The sequence below is a fragment of the Trachymyrmex cornetzi genome, unplaced genomic scaffold (assembly GCF_001594075.2).
Source record: "Trachymyrmex cornetzi isolate Tcor2-1 unplaced genomic scaffold, Tcor1.1 scaffold37, whole genome shotgun sequence".
Classification (NCBI taxonomy): Eukaryota; Metazoa; Arthropoda; class Insecta; order Hymenoptera; family Formicidae; genus Trachymyrmex; species Trachymyrmex cornetzi.
In genome coordinates, this window is record NW_017298429.1 from 23,243 (window position 1) to 40,830 (window position 17,588).

General features: G+C 36.5%; 1 protein-coding gene across 2 annotated transcripts in view; it reads right to left on the minus strand.

The window, feature by feature from the left end:
- Positions 1-4,618: 4,618 nt before the first annotated feature.
- The window catches only part of slgA (proline dehydrogenase slgA), an 18,915-nt gene continuing 5,945 nt past the window's right edge, over positions 4,619-17,588 (minus strand). Inside the window, exons 2-12 of one of the 2 annotated variants that reach the window (XM_018511357.1) lie at positions 9,724-9,932; positions 9,159-9,340; positions 7,939-8,016; positions 7,710-7,774; positions 7,448-7,629; positions 7,188-7,362; positions 6,993-7,103; positions 6,765-6,896; positions 6,499-6,698; positions 6,324-6,412; positions 4,619-6,233 (exon numbers count right to left, since the gene is read on the minus strand). In XM_018511357.1, the coding sequence (XP_018366859.1) occupies positions 6,028-6,233; positions 6,324-6,412; positions 6,499-6,698; positions 6,765-6,896; positions 6,993-7,103; positions 7,188-7,362; positions 7,448-7,629; positions 7,710-7,774; positions 7,939-8,016; positions 9,159-9,340; positions 9,724-9,932 (1,629 nt within the window). In that variant the 3' untranslated portion in view covers positions 4,619-6,027. The remainder of the gene's footprint in view (positions 6,234-6,323; positions 6,413-6,498; positions 6,699-6,764; positions 6,897-6,992; positions 7,104-7,187; positions 7,363-7,447; positions 7,630-7,709; positions 7,775-7,938; positions 8,017-9,158; positions 9,341-9,723; positions 9,933-17,588) is intronic. The other variant, XM_018511358.1, reaches the window with a different exon arrangement.

Consider the following 17,588-nt stretch of genomic DNA (forward strand, 5'->3'; position numbering starts at 1 on the left):
AAGAACCCGGTGCTGCTGATCGCGGAACCAGAACGTCGCAGGAGCGAAACTGTGGAAGGATCGAAAGAGCGCTCTTCGATCTTCACGCTCTCGTGAGGAAGGCATCCTCTCGCGAACGCGCTGCTTCCCAAGCGTCATCGTGCCATTCCGCGTGTATGGTAGCTGCGAGTGCAATTACGTTCCAATACAATACGTACGCTTTGGATAGCGCGTCGAGGGTGAAATCTCTCTTTCTCTTTCTGTTTTAAAAGTAAAACTTAATCAAATTTCGCAGCCTTGACACGGAAGAAGAAAGAGAGAGGGAAAGAGCTCTTCTTTCGAGCTCTTGCTCATGCGACTGAAGATTCGAAGTAGTCGCAGAGATCCAGTATAATCCGCGTGTAATCCAGTATAATGCACTGATAGCGTGCAGCCTCGACGTGATATCTCGTATAAGCGCAGAGCATTGCGAGCTATTGCAGTGTCCTATTTAGCACTCGGCTCTCGGGAGAGAGTTCTGTCTTTCCGTCTCTCTCTCGCTCTCTCGCGAATTCGGAGCGAGGACAGCAACGATCGATGGTCGCTTTAAAGCTCTCTCCAGGCGCGTTCGAGCCGCGATTAATGAGGATCGCTCTTCCGAAGCTGGATGGAACGGCTGTGTATACAGACTATATATGCATACACATGTATGTACTTATACATACACATTTATGTACACATATACGCTTTTCCGCTACGGTGCGATCGATGCACACGACTGAAGAGCGGGAAAACGGCACGCGAATACACGTACATACACACGTACGTAAATCTACATATATCGTATTCTAATATCGAGCGTACCGTTTTGTATCACTCGAACGAATCACCGTTTGACGTAACGAAACGTCGAGATGTACCTGATGTCTTTCAAACCAAGCTGCACAAGGTATAGTCGCCCCGCGTGAGAGACTTCCAATATATATAAATATATATATATATATATATATGTATATATATTTATATACGTACCCAGCATACACACACCTCCCTATCTATCGTAGATGCTCGTATATGAGCCTTGCGGGTGCATCAATTTTCTGAGTGAAAAACAATTCCTGTCCTTTTGTATACCAATCATATTTGAAATGACGAGCGCGACCGCCAAAGTGATTCGCGATTGATGTCAAAGTTGAAGACAAATCAACGCCTAGAAGCGATAACTGTAAACGCCTTTAACGACTTAAATATCATGACAATTTGGGTAAAATTTTTTATGATTATAATTCATTGAGACGAGTCGCGTGTGACGATAAAGAGATCTTCCCTCGATTAGACTTACATGGGCGACCTCCGTTAATCTTTCGTAGATAAAAAGTGACAAGGGTGCGGCCATTCAGGAGGCGAATCGCGGAAATACGATCGCTAAAGCACTTAGACATTTAGGACATCTTCCCTGATTGTATTAGACGCAATCGTGATCATCTCCCGGTTCGCAGACCGTCAGTTGACATTTTTGTTACGAATCTTAGGAACTAAGCAAACTGCGAAACTGTAATCGCGTAAAGTTTAAGGGAAATTAATAAGTGTTATCTCGTTTAATGTTACAAGTGTAGGCGAGTCGAATGTTAAATTAGAATGATATTACGATGGGGATAACATATCACTGACATACATCATCCGGCGGAAATGGAGCCTGGTTTTCATTTTCTTCCCACGGACGTAACATATTGTTTGTAAAAGAACTGAAAACAAAAAAACTGAAAAATAACTACTAAATAATTTTAATCTAATGTTAGATTAATATAAGTACAAATAATTTTATTTTTTTCGATATTTAGTATTAATAGATATTACGTTTGGTGATACTTAAATTAAATATCTATAAAAATAAAATTATTTTTTATTATATTAACCGAATATTTTTGAGTGAAATTATATCACTTAATATTTGATAGCTATTCAACCTTTTTTTTCAGTATATGACGAATTGTATCGCCGAGTATTTTTTTTTATTGTGAAATTAAAATAATTTCAAGATCCCTTCACGTGAAAGAAGTAATCCTTCACGAGCTTCATTCAACTTTTTTTCCTTTCATGATTCACATAGCATTTTATCATCCGATTAGATTTATATAATGTAATTTTAAACCGAAAATGTAATTACATTTAATTTCATAATTTTATACGAATCAGGAGTGCAATACTATTTGATCATTGTGTATACTTTCGGGACATTCCGGGACCGCCGTTTCCGTCGATACAAACTTATTACCATTACTACCATTTTACGGTAAAGTTTTTTACGCGCCACATACATGTTTTCCGATGTTCGAGTTAATCGTATTACGCTTGACCGACAGTAAGGATCGCAGAACGGCGACTGGATAAAAAGAGAAAGAAGAACGCGAGGTTCCATGGAGGTGTGAAAGGAGAGAAAAACCGCTAGGACGCAAAAACGCTCGCACAGATAAATCCGTACTTTTTACTCAGCAATAAACTTGCTCATTACCGGTTTGCTGGGAATCGTAGCCGATTGCCCGCAGGACGAGAAAAAAGGTTCGAGGGAGGGAGAAAAGGGAAGCGAAAAGAACGTTCAATGTCCTAGCGAGGCGCGGAGCAAGGAATGTATATCGTCAGTGTGGCATTGGGGAAAGGCATATATTATCTGTATTTCATGAAATAATAAATATTATCTTATTTTATATCGATCGACGCTTTAATTCACTTTTGTGTGCGACGCGTAAAATCGCCATTCCCGAGATCACCCGCCTGCCTACGAACGTTCCCAAGGAAAAGCAAACACGCTCAACTATTCCTACTAAATCGCACGCATTTCTTTTTATATTCCCTCTTTTCAATTATATTTAATATATTCTTGGAATTACTTTCATCATAGAGATCGTTGGTTCTCCATTCATTTTTGTACTTCGTAAACTAAATACACTAAAAGCTAATCACTACTGAGACTCAGATTTCGTCGATCTTCCTCGAACGAACGTTAACTTAATGATACATAAATTTCAAAGAGCTCATTAGGACCGTGAACTAGCTCGTAAGTGTCGATTGAATAAAAAGAAAAGATTGCACGTATTCAAAGAGATAGAGAACGATCGTTAAAGAATAAAATATATAAAGAAAGGAAAAAGATCGGCGAAATCACCTCCAAGTCTTAGAATGCAAAAGTATTGAAATATTTTTGACTAAAAAGGACAGCAATGGATCAATCTCGTTACCATATCTCGAACGCTTTGGCAGTAAAACGTCGAGTACTCAAATTGAAGTATTTGAAAGTATCGTGACGATTCTTCATCAATTTCCGATAAACGCCTCCACATCTCCGGGATGCATCATCGGTCTTGCACTCTCTTCCAATTTCCAATAAGACATAAATGCAAGTGACAGAAATCACACATCTATTATACTATATACGTATGTATATATATATATATATATGTGTGTGTATATATACATACATACATATACACACGTCAACATTGTCTATCTAAGTTATTGTCTTACGTCTTAACGGGAATGCGAGTAGCTCGCGTTCTCGCGTGACAGGGCACGAGTAGTCGACTTTGAAGAAAGCCTAGGATTTTAACTGAATTTATCAATGTATAACGTTTAGAAATACACGCGCACACACACACACACACACACACACGCGCAATGGACATTCAGTATATCACATAGACACATGGAAACATTTTAGCTATTAGCCCGTGTAACTTGTAACAATGCCCCTTTATTTATTTCTTCATCGACCATATTTCTCGCTTTCCTTTTCTTTTTTTTCCAAGCATTTGCATTTAACATATAATTCACAACAAAATTTTTAGACTCGCTCTATAACTCTCTTCCGTCCTTTTCCTTTCTTTCCTCTCGCGAATCGATCAATGTCGCGCACGCAGTGCGTCTCTATGAAGCGAGTAAATACTCTACGCAAACGTATCTCGTTTTAATTATTACAGTCGTGTATAAATGTACGCTACATACACACATACTATATAAACGTAACGCTCTCGTATAATGTATACAGGAAAAAGATAGGAGATCATAAATGACTGCATTCCCAAACAGATCGCCTAGAAAAACAAAATGAGTATAGTCTGATGACGATCTGTGAGTTCGAAAAAAAGGATAGTACTAGTATTGGACTGATAGTATCGACTGGAGGAATACATTATTGAGTCGTCGCGAGTATAAAGGAAATACTGGCCTAAGAATATCAGAATACGCTACGCAACTTCCTCGGAAACGCTTGTATAATCTTACAGACTAAATTATATCGTAACTTGCTGATCGTTGATTGCAGATCGTAATATTCGAAATCGCGAATTACTTCTTGACAACGGCAAGTAACGCTGAATTATGAAACTGGACGCAATTCTTTCTTTCATGAATCAGATCATTGTTTAATCTCAAATAATTCCTTTTTTTGAAGTGTAATTTCTCTCATGACGGATGAGAAAAGGATTGTTAATATTTAAAACTCTTATTCAAATCACGGCATGAATTTATTGTTTCTAAATAAAAAATCTGTCCTTTATTTTCTTCGTTGAAAAGAAACAATAATGACGGAGTGCATAGATTTCCTTTTTTATAACAGTATTTGCGGTGTTCTTCAAACAGCGTCGAACGCTTTTCTTACCGATTATTCTGTGTAACGCGAGAAGCAATTTTAGGCTGAAGCAAAGTGGGATATTATCTCGTGTACATATATGTGTGGCTTAATTATAACTATTAACGTATCACAAAAGAAATATCATGTTTCTCGCAGATCTCTCCGGCTTTCATTATTATGTCAGCCCAAAATCACTTTTATATCGCAACTTGATACGCGTGCACTACGAAGAACGACTCTGTTTTCCTTTCTTTCTCTCTTCCATTTCATACTATCCAACATTCGAAAATCCGCACTCTTCTTTAGCTAACATACCTCTGAATCTTATTATACTTTCACCCTGTTATCTCGTCGCACTTCTAAGAAAACTATCTTTTCGTATATATAATACGCATGTTATTTTTAAACACAAATAAAGAAGAAAGCCATTTTGACGTGATATTTATCTTTTCTCTTTTTCAGACATGTGCCATTTCACTAATGTTCCGCAGACTACATTAAAATGCTCATCGGCAATGTTATACGCTCAATGGAAGCGATACAATTACTATCTGTTCCTTCTTAGTAACTACATATATCGCGAATGTTCTAAACATGTTCTACCATGTTCACCGTGAGCGTTAATCGTCAAGATGGTAGCAAATTATACAATTACATCCGGATTTATGTGCAATGTATTTTTTTTCTTATCTCTCTCCCCTTCCCCTTTTTGCCGATATTCTGGACGATAAGACATTTAGAGGAACACGAATCATAAATAATTGATGCGCGCGTGTATTCTATACACATGAAAAATATTCGACGAGATTCTCAAAGAAATTGTAAAACTTGGGAAACACAAATATGCTAAAAAACCGAGATAAGGTTTCTTTCAATCGTCATCATTGTTGCGAAAAAGCCACTGATACGGTTGATTTCTTAATACTGTGCACAGAAAATATACAAACTATCGTTAAAGAAATCATCGTTATTTTATACGCTAAAGCCATTTTTTGGAAAAAGTTGATTAGTTTTGGATTCTCTTTGCTCAATCTTTTTGAAAACATTGTCTCGTTAGTGAAACTAAATTATAGCACTATCACTGGCATCCTGTTTAATAACGACAAAAAAATGAGTAACGAATACATACTATAGCTTTACTCACAAGCAGTTTTGAGCATCAGTACATTCGACAATACAACACTAAGGCGATTTTTACGTAACAGATAACACTGCGTATATTCTCAAGTCTCACATTCACACTCATGCACGTGGATGCGTGCACGACGCTCTCTTTCTCTCTCTCTTTTTCTTCCGAGTACCACAGTAACAGGTCCGTCAAGTTACTTCGATCAAAAGAGCTCGCCTCAAGCTCTTTCAGGAGAGTCCTCGATAATTTACAACCACTACTTAAAATTTGATACTTAAAATTCTGTTTGTGTGCAACTAAACGGATCGACTGTTCAAACTGGAGTATAATTGCCCTTGGGTTTGTAAAAGAGCTTGCCGCGCACTATACGTCTCGTGATTTCATTCAGTAGCAAGCGTTTCTCCTTTCTGATCTTCTTCAGTATGCCCCTGTTCTCTTGTGCGCGTCGCGACAAGTACGGCAATACCTCCTTAACCGGTCCGTACGGGATGTACTTGTATGCAGAGTAACCGGATTGACCTAGAAATTTTGTTCGATATTGATCCATGTGCATATATATCTCATCTTATATTATAGAAAAATATTTCAGCTTAAAGAATTATTTCATACCTAATGGAAATGTTATGTAATCGCACATTCCTAATAATTGACCAAAACATATGACTTTATCCTCTGGCGAAATTCCGATTTCTTTCATCCTAAAAAACGTAAAAAGATTGTTTCATATATATATACGTATAAATATACATATATTCTTTCGTAGAGAATCGTAATTGATACTCACTTCTCAATCGCGAAACGCACAGTGTCTTCGTTGTGCGAGGCGACCATAATACCTATTTTCTTGGGATCTTCCCCCTTGTCCTTATACTGTTTCATCCGCCTCAAGCACTCCATGAGCGTCTTATGGTAGGACTCGGTTGTTGCCTCAAACGTTGGGTTAGTGGGGTCTGGATAACCCATAGCTGCTGCTCTTGCCCTTTCCTGAATAAGAACTCTTCGATATTTCCGCGGAATTCAGTGAAATTTATTCGAAAAGTGTTCACAAACCTGTTCAATGTACGCGCCGCGTACAAGTTTAGCACCGAAATAAAAGTTTTGTCGTTCTGCCTGTTCGAGATCCGTTTTCACCTCATTATACGCGTCTTGTAGATACGTCTGGTAAGTGTTGAATACCACAGCCTAAGAAGTAGACCGACATTTGGCGGTAAGAATATCATTCACTGAAAAGTAGCTAAGTGATAACGTCGCGATCCTCTGAGAATATTAGGACGTTACCTTTTTCGTATTGTATTTGCGCATCATCTCTAACGTCAGGCGAGAAATGGCCGGTTGGAAGTACGTCTGCTCCGCATCTATCATGATACGAACATCCAGACTGTCAGCTACCTGTAAAAAAGAACGATTTATTCATTTATGACGTCGGACAAGAATCTCAAAATTGATAGTAAAGCTTTATTGCTTAACACTTACCGTGACGATATTGTTTAGACGCCTGATCATGTTCCTAAACATTTCTTCTTCCTTGGATGTGAGTTGCGACATTAGCCTAACCATTTTGCCCGTCTTAATATCAGGTACTTGGAACGTTTCGCTCAGTTCATAATTTTCGTCTAGAATACCGCTCCACGGGAAGAGGTGAATCACACTGCGTGGACAAAAATATCCATTGTGTTTGCAATACTATTCTGTATTAAAACGTCGTTAAAATTCTTCATTTTGATCGCGCGTACCCTTCCTTATCCGATTGAATTTTTTGAAGGAACTTTTGCACCTCTGTATCTTTGATGCGTGCCTCCTCGAACTTTTTCTTAAAATCATCAGGCTTTGCATGATGAGCCAGAACGGCACCCTCGCCGCCGATAACATCCGATGTATACTGTCGTGCACGCATAATTACCTCAGACAATTGCAGCTAAAGCATAAATTATTTTATTACAGTTATAGATTTAGAAATGAACAACTAAAGTCAGTAGTAAAAATAAAATTACTAACCAGAAGCTGCGGCCGACCAAGCGCCGTTAATTTGACAGCTGTGATGCCCATTCCCATAGAAGCACCTGCAAAGATATATTTCCTGTTACGCGTATTATACTACATTCTACAATATCAATTAAGTCAATTATTCTTTCATAAAAAAGAAAAACGCTTCACAAGAATAAAAGAAAAATGTATGGAGAAGATTTTAAGGTAAGGTAAGGAAGGCAAGTAATGTCTTTCTTACCAGGATAGGGATCAACTTGGGCATGGGTGGTAATATTCTGAGAGGGATATTTCAGCCGTAAAGTCTGAACTTCATCCTCTGTAAAATTTTATAAAGCAATACTCTTTATTCAGAGTCTACAGTATACCGATTTTTTTGTTTTTCTCTCTCTATTTCTTAGTTAGATATTAATCAACTTGTGACAACTTTTTGTCCACTAATGTCCGATATGTTACGTTACATAATTTGGGCGAAATACACAAACGGTGCATGTGCTTATTTGTGATATATGTATTTATAGCCGAGTGTGGAAGACTTAATCCATCGCCGTTATCGTCGCATGGTGAGAACACGTGCCACGCATTTTCTCTTTTCTTGTATTAACAATAATTTGATAACGTTTTGTAGATACTGCTAAACGTAATATCGGTGCCAGGAAGAGGCGAGTGTTCTTGCGTCAACGGAAACCGAAAATTCGCTGAAAATGACGATCGATCTTGCACGCGACTTCGTGACGTCGGAATCGCGCGCCCGTAATTACGCAATTATCCCTTCCCTCCTCCTTAGAAAGCAGTCCTTCCGTCATGTTACGTAGGTTTTAATACTTCGATTAAGTATAATTTTACATTTCATTTTAATTTAATTACACAATTCAATTCATTAATTTTATATCTTCACACATTTTATGTATTGTCCGCAAATAGGTGTGTGTGTAATAAAATACGCGAAAAATTCACATGGTGAATATTAATTTCCATGTAAGTAGGATCGATAATCATGTTCATGAAATTGTACAATAGTAATGCAGTAATCTTGACGGATAGAAATCGGAGCATCAATTTCCATGGATGGCAAAGATATACGACCAGTTTGGCTGATCGCACCGTTCGAATATCCGAAAAAGGTCAAGAGGCACTTTAAAAGAAGCCTTTTAAGAATATTGCGAAAAAGATCGATCTGCTTCATGAATTTAATCATCGTTCCTAGTTTTTGGTAAATTGCGGAATAAATCAAGATGATAGAATAAACAAATAAATTCCTAATTTACACATTTAAAATTAAATAACACCAAATATTTTCACTATTTAATTTGTTCAAGAGACTTAAGCGCAAAATCAGCTTCAGACTGGTTTGTGATAGATTCTATATAACTTAATATCGCGCTACCAAACATGTCGATTCAGGGATTAGGAAGGATTTTAAAATGCTATAGAAAGCCCAAAGTAAAGTTCGTGACTCACTCGCCACAGCCTCCAGACACCTGATAAATATGTCCATGTTTCGCTCGCACGAAGCTTCATTCAGGTAAAAATATGTCCTGGCCGACGATACTTTGTATCGTCGATCGGCGAACGACTTCTCCACGTGATACTTCTTCAGCGGGCCCTCCCTCTTCTCATCGCCCGCTTCCGACACCGAGGCTCTGAAATGGAAGAATACCGAATAGTTAGCGACTGTTTGGGCATTTATTATCATTGCAATCTGCGTCTATATTCGATTTTTTGTTCTATTTAGATGTTTTGTTTCTCTCTTAAACTTTTTCCATTTACATACCGATGAAAATTAAAATCCATTCACGCAAGAATCGAAGACAAGCAAATATAAATAGAAAACTGTAGCCAATATTATCCCTGCACGGTAAAACGATACATAGGTTTAAATTTCATATTTAATGAAGGGATTCGAGCCACGGAGTAACGTGATACTCTTGTAAGGCCATACGGAAAATAAAAAAGATAGATGCGACAACGTAACTGTTACCATCATAAAAATATGTAAAACTTATTTAAAGAGTATTATACTTACTGGATTTCACGCCTCTCGGCCTCCTCCTGCGAGATGTCTTCCTCTACGGAATAATCAAGGATTGGTTTGACGCCAAATTGCCGCAGCCTATCTAAGACAGGTGTAATCTGCACTTCATCTTCACCAGCGACAAAGTGACCGTAAAACGTGGCCTTCATGAGCTTTGTGAACAGCTTTTCACCCAGCACTGACTTCGCCATTTTCATGACCTGTACAAAATTTAAACAATGAGACATACTTAACATTTTGTTGACAAAGTTTAGCAATTATAACATAACGCGCGAGAACGAAGAAAAATGTAAGAATAATATCGCAGCTATTTCTTCGTTTGAGGTTCAGCTTTGGAGCGAGCATTACGTAACCGAGCGGAGAGACGAAAACGTTACTGTAGGCAGTATCCTCTCGCACAATAAAAATGTGGATTATATTGCACTTAATGGCTACGTTTGATTCAAATATCGATCTCCTGAAAAACGAAATGTTCTGGGAATACACCGTTGATCCCTTTTGCCGTTAAAAATCACAGTAAAATTAAGAAGACATTAAGTTTAAAAGGTCAAATCGTATAAAATATGAAAGGAAGATAATATATAAGATTTTTCAATATCTATGTGTTTTAAATGATTTTGAAATAAAATGCTGTGCTTTCGTAATTTTATAAAAGCATAATAATTTTCTCTTTTTTCGTTTGCATGGAGATGGATAAAGCACATTCAGTGTTCAAAAGAAAAGACACAAATTATGATAGAGGACATTCATAAATTTTCACGCACATATAAAGACACGTGGTACACGCGCACGTTATTATGTGCGAAACGCACCGTAATAATTTTAGATATATTGAAATGTGTTGTGGAAAAATATATTCTGATTAAGCTTTATTCGATAAAGTACAGAAACAATTTAAATTAAATTTTTATTCATTCGACGAGTATCTGATGAGAACTGATTATTCCAGATTGAGAGGTATCGTAAAAATGAAAAAGGTAGAATTAAATAATGACCAATGATCGGTCAATTTCTTACGTTAAATTAGTACTATTAGATATAATATACCATTAGATATAAAATAATTATTCACTGACTAATAATTATTGAAATAATTCGTCTTTATTTGAACCAATTTTATTAACATATACGTATTTTTTTATGTATTCAGGATTGCAAGCAAAATGTCCAAAATTTTTGGCTTGTAAGTTCTAATTTAAAAAACTTTGATATGGTGATCCTAAATAAAGATCTAAACGGATAACGAATCAAGATTTGTTAAGGTGTGAATTTAATAGCGTTTTTCACTGGTAAAACTGGTGCGCACTCAGTGCATATTAAAGCTGTTGTACACTAACTTAATTTCAATGTAAAAGTGAGATATCTCAATTAATAAAATACCCAATGTATATTTTATCAAATAGCACAATATAATATATTGAGGATTTCGCGGTTTAATTTTATATATTTTTATTAAACGTATATCTTTACGTCGATTTTTGTACAACGGCTTTAAAGTGCACCGAGTGCGCAGTAGTTCTGCCAATGAAAAACGCTATAAGTGTTGGTTATAGAAAATTTTGTTCGTAAAAGATTTAAGAATAGAAATGTGTTGCGGCACATAATAGCTCACAGACGAATACAAACATGTCGTGTGAATATGTATTTATGACAACTAAAGCTGTAACGTTAATTGCTCGCTAATAACACGACGTCCGACGCTAACAATAATCCGTCATAATTTACACCCCCTGATTCATAACATTGCGAGTTTGTGATCACGAATCGTATCACGGAGAGCAAGTCAAACAAATATATTTTAGTGAATATAGTGAGCATGAAAACATCAAAGCGCCGTTCCATCGATGTATCGAATTGCTCTTTAGTCTTGTGTGCCTTTCTACCACAATGATATTTTCTTTTGCGTACGCACATATTACTTTTTTTTATATATACGTTGAAGAATAAACATGAAAAAATGCAGCTACCAATCATTCCTAGAAAATTACAATCCTGGAAAAATCTGTCGCTTTCTAAGAGAGGAAGCAATCAATCCAACAAAGAAAGATAAAAATAAACTTGATGTTCGCGATACAAATCGACGATATAAATTTCATGAGATAGCAGAGCAACAAAATGCGTAACGTGAACTTCAAAGGGAAAGAGAAAGAGAGTGAGAGGAAGTATGATTCAGACTGTTAAAATAGAAACAATTTTGTGATGACAGGAGAAGAACTTGTCGATTCCAATCGTTTCCTTTATCGACCTGGTCGGGTTTCGTCAAATGAAATCGTAGAAGTAAAATTGGGATGCAGCGAGAGTCAGTAAAAATTAGCGCCGGCGTGCCTGGAAGTCGATTCTAATTTTAGCGTCTCATTCATAAGACTTCTCTCTTCATTGTGCTGGGAAACTTTTCATATACGTTATACATAGAGCGTATCTGTAATTATTGAAGCACACGGTATAAGTTTACATTGTCATTTAATTATGGTAAATTACAGAACAAGAATCGACACTTCAAAAAGTTTTAATCATTCGCGTTAGACACAAAATATTCGCGACTATAATTGTAATTAATAAGATTACCCGTAATCGAAGTGATAATTCAAAACAAACAGGAAATACGGATTCTCAAATGCTAAGCAAACAGATGGATAGTTACATGTTATATGGACGACAGTATACGTATGTACTTAACGTTGCCACTTAAGTCATTGTTATGTTTGCCAAACTCGAGGGTCTCTCGGAGCTCACTGAAACGTTTGTCAACGTTAAGTACATATCTATGTATATATTGATAAGCCTAAACAGAGTGTCTATCTATACAAATCGCCCGATAAGCTCGGCTTTCCCATGCCTATTGTAAATTCTCTGTGCTATGTAATTATGAATGATTACGTTACGTTCTTGTATTCCACTCACTAAGGAAAGCGAATAGAACCCATGCCTGTTGTAAATTCTCTGCGCTATGTAATTATGAATGATTACGTTACGTTCTTGTATTCCACTCACTAAGGAAAGCGAATAGAATTGCAGTTGTACAGATTGCGAATGCATCAGCTAATCGACCTATCGCAAAGCAACCTCTCATTTTGTACGATGTACCATTTTATCTTCAACATTCGGTGGACAACAAAAATAAAATCATACGTTTTGCAGAACGGAGTCCCAAAGTCTACGAGTACCTATCGACCTTTGTCACGTTACGTAGCTGTGCAAGATTAATCGGACCGTGCACTGCTGCGTGCCAAAACCAGCTCGCATTCTCGGTACATTGTTCAAAAATAATGTTATACAACTATGACCAGTCATTTGAGACCACTCATTCGGCCTAGGTATAAATCAAACGAGAAACGTTCTATCACCGAATTAAATTCATTCTAAATTTTTTGCAGTGAAATCTCACTCCAAGAGAGTGAAAATACAACTACCTTTGAAAAAAGTGAAAAAAGAGTGAAATATTTTCACTCTCTTCATTTTTTAAGAGTGAAATTTCTTTTTTTGGAGTGAGATTTCACTTCTTTGAAGTGGAAATTCACTTTTTTTCAAGAAGTGAAATATTTTCACTTTTTTTCAAGGGTGATTGTATTTTCACCTTCTTGGAATATTTCACTGTAAGAAATTTAGTGTTACTACGTATATATTATTATAGTATGTATAATACGTATATCATTACGGTTTGACAGTGATAACTGCAATACGGTTCGTCGAACTTATTATCTTATGTCTCTCATGATGAAATTGGAGAACACGGCGATATGCGAGTTGCGATTCGAGCCGACGATCGATCTAGAAAAATTCTTGTTCTGGAACTACCTCGAAAATCAAGTACATCCTTTGATATTTTTAATAGCACTCTCATATCGTTGCCGTGATCTTCAAGAACTCATTTTTTTCGCACTTCATAGTCGAGGCATTTCAGATGGCGAGTTATTTGATATCGATCAGATCGAAAGATAGACCAATGACAGGATGGGACATCTTGTAGAATGATAGTTTTATTATTATAAGTCTGTGAATAAATAGGGAAAAATCTGCGACAGAGACGACGTATATACTTAAAATAACGCCGATAATAGCGATTTATTTCGGAAATGTCGATGGACGTTGATAAAGCCGTCTATTTTTAAGCTTTGGCTAACTATTTAATCCAAGCCTCTACTGATGCACAATGATTCTCTAATTTTTAACAGAAATATTAATTGCGCATTATATTGCTAATAATAATGTATAAACTGCGAATTTCTAGTTAAAGTTCATTAAATTTAAAAAATTTAAGTACTACTTTTAAATTTAAGTACTTTAGTCAGTTTTAAATTAATTTAAATTCAAGCATATTTCCATCGTAAGTAAAAACTCTCTTCATTTTTCTGCTAAAATAAGATAAAAGTCGGACAGATGCATTAAAATTATACTTAGCGGATAGTAACTTTCGAAATAGTTCTTCTGCCATTATAATGTAAAAAAATATGAGAATTTTGCAACAAAGATAAAAAAAAAACGTTACAGCCTATTAAAATAACAACTTAAAATTCTAAGTATCACCTGGTTATTAGAACAAAAGTACAAAATAACTACAGATGATTTGTTTGGCAATTCGAGATTGAGTCTAATTTTTTGCATATTTTTTAATTGTTTAAATGAGCATTTGCGGGAATTCGGGACATGAATGTATCATAACTCTTTCTGTCATTTTCTTCGATTAAATTATTATTGCTCGCTAACATGGAATCTTACGCTGTAGCTTTAGAATTACAGTTAAAAAAAAAAAAAAAGAAAGGAACGTTAGCCGAATCGAGAAATATGGAAGTTGGAATATTTAGATAAAGGATTTAATAAAATCGTGTTGAACTCGCTGGACTCGTTGAAAGCCAGTCCATTCGACCTTGATCGCACAAGGAGGCGCCAGATGAACTGGACAACCTTGGAATTACTTTTGCGTGTCCTTGTACCGATTGCTCAGCACATTTCCTGCGTAATCGACATATGACCAGTCTTGAGACGTTCCTAGCCTCAAGTTTGAGTAACCTCAAAGACTCACACGTGTGCTTCGGGACTGATCGAAAGCCGGGTGTGTCAAGAGTGTGTGGAAATTTTTAGAACAGACGTACTAGCCAAAGAAGGTCGAAGGAAAAGAATACCGATTCGTAGGCGATATTCTTGCCTATTTGCTCAATTGTCGTCCGAGTTTAGAAAACACAATAAAAAGGCAGTAAAACAGTCTTGAAAAAATTGGTGGAATAGAGTTAGATCGGTACATTCGCACAAATCGCGAAATAAATTGAAAAAGATCGTTTTGTATCAAATATGATCCATTTTGAGGAATCGGAACTGCTCCAATTTTTACGCAAGTCATGCGAGAGACAAGACGCACATTAATACTGTTAGATTTAATACTGTTAGACAATAGCTGCGAGTGGAGGAAGATGTATCAAAAACGGATGCAAAGAGTGTTTTTCAAAGACGGAACGTCAATGAGTTCAAGGAAACCGAGAGTCCAATCAATGTGCGAAAAACGGGAGCGACAGACGTGGCGACGCCGAACGATGCATCGCAGAGTGTTGCATAACGAGAGCAGCGCGAAAGCGTAATAATTCCCGGGAGATGCAAGAGCCACGCAATCAGAAGATTATATGGTCTCCAGCGAAATTGATGCCAATTTGATGCTATCAAACTGCTTGCCCAAATATACTACTCTCGTACTTCTCTTATTTCTCTTCTAATAGATTCTAAGAAAATCATACAAATTTCACCTTCAGCATGTACTAAGTTCGCTGCATTTTTTGAGACCTGTTCTTTTTAGCTAAACTTTTTGACAGTCCATCTCTCTTTCTTTTCTCTCCACGTTAAAAAAGAAGGGAGAAGATGAACTGTGAAGTTCAGCTAAAATGAACAGACCTTCAGTGTAGCGGCGCACGAAGCCTTGATATTGATCTCACACGCACGTAGCGCTTCTTTCCGTTAGAAAACAACTGCATGTGCAAGAAAATTACAAGGCAAAAACACGAGAGGAGAAAGAAATATTTTTCGATTCGACTGTAATATTAATTGAGAAACTGGGCGCAAACAAGGCTCGAGAACAATGTATTAATCCTCCAATGGAAATGTGAAATTTTACCCTTTATCCTCAATCTGGATCTTAAAGATCAATGTAGATTTTTATATTGTCTCGAACCCTGTAGAAAATCTGAGAAAATTCTTACATACTTGTGAAAACTTTAATAACAAGTTGTTACTATCATCATAGAAATTGGATGGTATTTTACTTTTTACAGATTTAAATTTATGTACTAGAATTTACAATCAGAAAATCAAATGTGCCTTTAAAGTCCAACATTGCCAACGAAGAATTAAACAAAACATGTACCTAATATGTATTAAAAGGGATCAAACGTTATTTAAAGAGATTGCTCACATTCGACATCACACATTAGATTCATCCAACTAAATATCATCTTCAACTTATATCTCCGTTAAAACTACTCACTTTTAAAATAATTTTTTCGAATTATATTCTGATTTATACTGCTGATGCACCTGATCGTGTACAATATTTATGAAAAGTGCATAGGAGGTCTGCCGCCTGATCTGGCACACCGTCTGAACGGAGTCTGGCTCAAGAATGAGAGAGCCAACGTCCCTCCTGGGGTCAGGTCACGTTCTCAGGATTGCACCGGTGTCGGCGAACGATACGCGACTTTGCACAACAATGTTCCCATACAGTTTTCGCTCGTGATCTGCACGCAAGTTCCTGTGTTCACGATTTTTCATTACTCCGGAATTAACGAAATACTGTTAGAAAAAACAATCCCTTCCTACAACCACTGTAACTTATCGACCTAATCTTAGATTCTAGTAAAGTCGAAAAAAATTTTCGATGAAAGAATAGAAAGCTTCGCTACAACAATCTGCGGCTTGGAGAGAAGATTTTTGTTCTTTTTTAAAGATCTTTCTTCTTCTTTTCCATTTTTAACTCTTATATACACAATTGTGTTATCAAAAAAAAGAGTACAAAGTAATTTTACTTACAATATTTATATACAATTTTTAAAACAAATAAAAAATTTTATAAATACTTTCTGAAGATGTCAAAATAAATATAAAATTTGTTAAAGTGATGAGAAAATTTACTTGGGACACAAACAGCCCATCATGTGTAGTAAAAGACCGGAAAATCATCGTGTAGTGTACTAAAAGTTATTAATAATAACCTTTTATCATATTCGACATAATATGAGAATAGGCAGATCGCCTTTCGCAATATTCGCATCACAAATTGGAGGGTTATCGTGATAAGACTATCATGATAAAATCAAAGCCATACTAATTGTCACAGCTTGGTGTAATTGTAGCGATCCAATTTTTTTCTGTACCATTTTTTTCCTTTATGTCGTATTTATGGCTTCCTGGTAATCTATCAAGGAAACATCAGGCTAAACCAGATATGTCTGTCTGCGATGAGAATTATTACAACTCGCGGCGAACCGACATTGAAACGAGCACGATCGATACGAAAGAATAACGAGAAGAAGAAAAGAGAAATAATTCGCGTTTCGGACAGCGGGTCTCCGAGTAAAAAGAAATATTTCTCGTTTGACCAATATCGTAAAAATGCAATGTTTTACAATTAGCGTCGCGCCGCTGAATTATGCATCAAATGACCAAGACGCTAACCAACAGCGCAACATTTACATCCGGCAGGATGATTTAATGTGAGCGATTGCGTGCGGTCAGCATGGACGTAACGAATTTTACATTACGTAAAGTTCGACAGTTAGACAGGTACTTATATTTCGTAGCGATCGCGACACTAAAATGTATCCTACAAAGACGCGTAAAAAATCTATAATATATATATATTTATATATATATATATA